Source organism: Gymnodraco acuticeps, unplaced genomic scaffold, assembly GCF_902827175.1.
Source record: "Gymnodraco acuticeps unplaced genomic scaffold, fGymAcu1.1, whole genome shotgun sequence".
In the NCBI taxonomy this organism is placed as follows: Eukaryota; Metazoa; Chordata; class Actinopteri; order Perciformes; family Bathydraconidae; genus Gymnodraco; species Gymnodraco acuticeps.
The window spans coordinates 242,445-245,757 of NW_022991896.1; the positions used below are offsets into that span (position 1 = coordinate 242,445).

Below are 3,313 nucleotides of genomic sequence, written 5' to 3' on the forward strand. Positions count from 1 at the left end.
ATGCCTTTGTCCATTCTTTTGCAACACTGGTAAAGTGGTGTCATTCCAACCTAGTCCATTCACTTCCACGTTAATTTCCAACCGTTGCATTTTCATTTCCAACATGGCCATCTTCTGTAGAAGTTTGTGGAAGTCATCTGTAGATAATGGAGGCATTTTGCTGCTAACTAGCTTAAGCTAAATAGCATGCAGTACCAGGCTTTAGCTGTTGCTAGGCCACGCTACTGTAAGACTGAGGTTGTCGTAAAAATATTGAAATATGGCTGAAATCCTCCGTCTATTTACGAAGAAAAACTGTCCCAGTGATAGGTTAATGTCCAGGAGCCGCTGCTCGAAGTTTTCAGAAAAGAAAAATAGAATGTTCTTAGGTTATTGTTATACGTTTAAAGGGTTCTTTCTCAGGTGTTTTCTGACCTTATTGTCCCACCTGTGTGTCTCAGGTGTTTTCTGTCCTCAATGTCCCACCTGTGTGTCTCAGGTGTTTTCTGTCCTCAATGTCCCACCTGTGTGTCTAATGTGTTTTCTGTCCTTATTGTCCCACCTGTGTGTCTCAGGTGTTTTCTGTCCTTATTGTCCCACCTGTGTGTCTCAGGTGTTTTCTGTCCTCAATGTGCCACCTGTGTGTCTCAGGTGTTTTCTGTCCTTATTGTCCCACCTGTGTGTCTCAGGTGTTTTCTGTCCTTAATGTCCTACCTGTGTGTCTCAGGTGTTTTCTGTCCTTATTGTCCCACCTGTGTGTCTCAGGTGTTTTCTGTCCTTATTCTCCCACCTGTGTGTCTCAGGTGTTTTCTGTCCTTAATGTCCCACCTGTGTGTCTCAGGTGTTTTATGTCCTTAATGTCCCACCTGTGTGTCTCAGGTGTTTTCTGTCCTTATTGTCCCACCTGTGTGTCTCAGGTGTTTTCTGTCCTTATTGTCCCAAGTGCGTCACATTAGAAACTATTTTCTGCAGATTGCTCTTGCTGCATTCCCCTCTGGTAATTGCTCTGAAGAGTGGCCGATGTCAGCCAGTTTGGGAGGTTTTATGACGAGTTGAGAAATCCATCAGACCTTCAGGGGGGGGGGGGGGGGAGACCGCATAAGAAGAGACTGAGGGAGGAAGGCACGTTATCTTGAGATCCATTGCCCTCTTCTTGCAGAGCTGCTGCGGACCTCCATCCGTCGACTCAAGGTGAGTCCTCGCTGATTCCCATCAATCTGTAATGGCTTCAGGGCGAAGTTATTTAGTCCTATATATTACTTAAGTAAAGGGAAAAAAGGTTTAAAATGTGACTTTAAGTACAAAAAGGACTCATTTTGCACGATTTCTGATCAAAATACAAACGTTTTATCAGCTAAGTGTAATTTAAAAGTACTCTGGTCTATATAATAAATTGTCGAATAATTTATAAAAATAAGAAGTTCAAGAAAATGTTCCAATAAATATAAAAAAATATAAAAATATAGACGTTTAAACAGCTAAATGTACATTAAAACTACTACAAAATAGTAATATTCATGTAAAAATAAAGCTGTAATTGTTTTAGAGCACTGTTGGTATGAGTAGCATTATTAAGTCTTAAATATTGCTTCAGTTAAAGTGCAAAAGTGTTCAAATATGACTTTAAGTACAAAAAGGGAGATTGGTTGGCTGTTAACCAAAGGCCGGTCAGGGGCAGTGTGGTGGGTCGATGTGTGGGGCGACAGGACGTTTATTCATCGGGGCTCCACCCACTGTACCCATAGAGTCCAGTAGAGGGCGGAGCCTGTGTGAGATAGAACGGGGGGTTACGTATTGTAACCCTAGTTCTATAAGCACAGGCGGAGCCCTCTACCTAGGGGCCCTGTCTTCCCTATGCCGCTCGCTGAAGAGGGTGTAGGATGACAGTCAGCAGGTGTAGCTGCCTTATATACTGTGAGCCTGCGCGTGCATTCAGGTAGGCTCGCCCTGATTGGCCGGCTACGTTTATACAACTTCAGTGTGTGAACGCTTGCGTATCATTGATGAGAGTAGTCCCATAGGGTCCAGTAGGGGGCTCCGCCTGTGCTTATAGAACTAGGGTTACAATACGTAACCCCCCGTTTTATCAGCTAAACATTTTTTTTTTGGTAGTACTAACTTTAAAAGTACTACAAAACAGTCATATGTATATGAACATAAGATGTACAATTTAAAATAATAAAATTAATGTACAAATACATTTTAAAATAAAAACATATTTTGTTCCAATAAATATAAAAAATAGTTGAAATATAGACGTTTTATCAGCTAAAAGTACTTTAAAAGTGTCTTATGTTGTTTTTATATTATCCTGTTTTTAATAAGAGCTCTTTACTTGTTCACATTCAGCTACTGGAAACACTGTGTGGATTATCATTAGACCATATGAACACATCATGCTAATGACATCATGCTTTCTCTACTGGGTTTGAGAAAGTAGTTTAAAATAAACAAAATATTTACAAATAAAATGTAAAATAAAGAAAATTAAATAGAAATATTTATATGAACATAAGAAGTAGAATTTTAAATAATAAAATATAAATATGAATGTAAAAAAAATTGTCAAATTAAAGATACAATAATTTATACGAATATGAATTTATTGGAAAGAAAATGTTCCAATAAATACAAAATAAAGTTACAATATTTATAAAAACACAGGACGATGGAGTAAAATGTCTTCATGTACGCATTTTGCGCTGTCCGGAGCTGACCGCCTAACAAGTAACATGTAATGTGTGTGAGTTTGTGTGTGAGTTTGTGTTAGTGTGTGTGAGACACTAAAGGACTACAAAGAGACACTAAAGGACAACAAAGAGACACCAAAGGACTACAAAGAGACACTAAAGGACTACAAAGAGACACTAAAGGACTACAAAGAGACACTAAAGGACTACAAAGAGACACTAAAGGACAACAAAGAGACACTAAAGGACTACAAAGAGACACTAAAGGACAACAAAGAGACACTAAAGGACTACAAAGGGACACAACACGACTACAAAGAGACACTAAAGGACTACAAAGAGACACTAAAGGACTACAAAGAGACACAAAACGACTACAAAGAGACACCAAAGGACTACAAAGAGACACAACACGACTACAAAGAGACACTAAAGGACTACAAAGAGACACCAAAGGACTACAAAGAGACACAAGGACTACAAAGAGACACTAAAGGACACAAAGAGACACCAAAGGACTACAAAGGGACACACACGACTACAAGAGACTGAAAGGACTACAAAGAGACTGAAAGGACTACAAAGAGACTGAAAGGACTACAAAGAGACTGAAAGGACTACAAAGAGACTCAACACGACTACAA

The 3,313-nt window shown here is 39.2% G+C and overlaps 1 protein-coding gene across 1 annotated transcript in view; it reads right to left on the reverse strand.

Moving 5' to 3' along the window:
* Nucleotides 1-2,951: 2,951 nt before the first annotated feature.
* LOC117535548 (keratin-associated protein 10-4-like) overlaps nt 2,952-3,313 on the reverse strand; it is a 2,531-nt gene continuing 2,169 nt past the window's right edge. The window contains exon 5 of the mRNA XM_034200061.1: nt 2,952-2,959. Within this exon, the coding sequence (XP_034055952.1) occupies nt 2,952-2,959 (8 nt within the window). The remainder of the gene's footprint in view (nt 2,960-3,313) is intronic.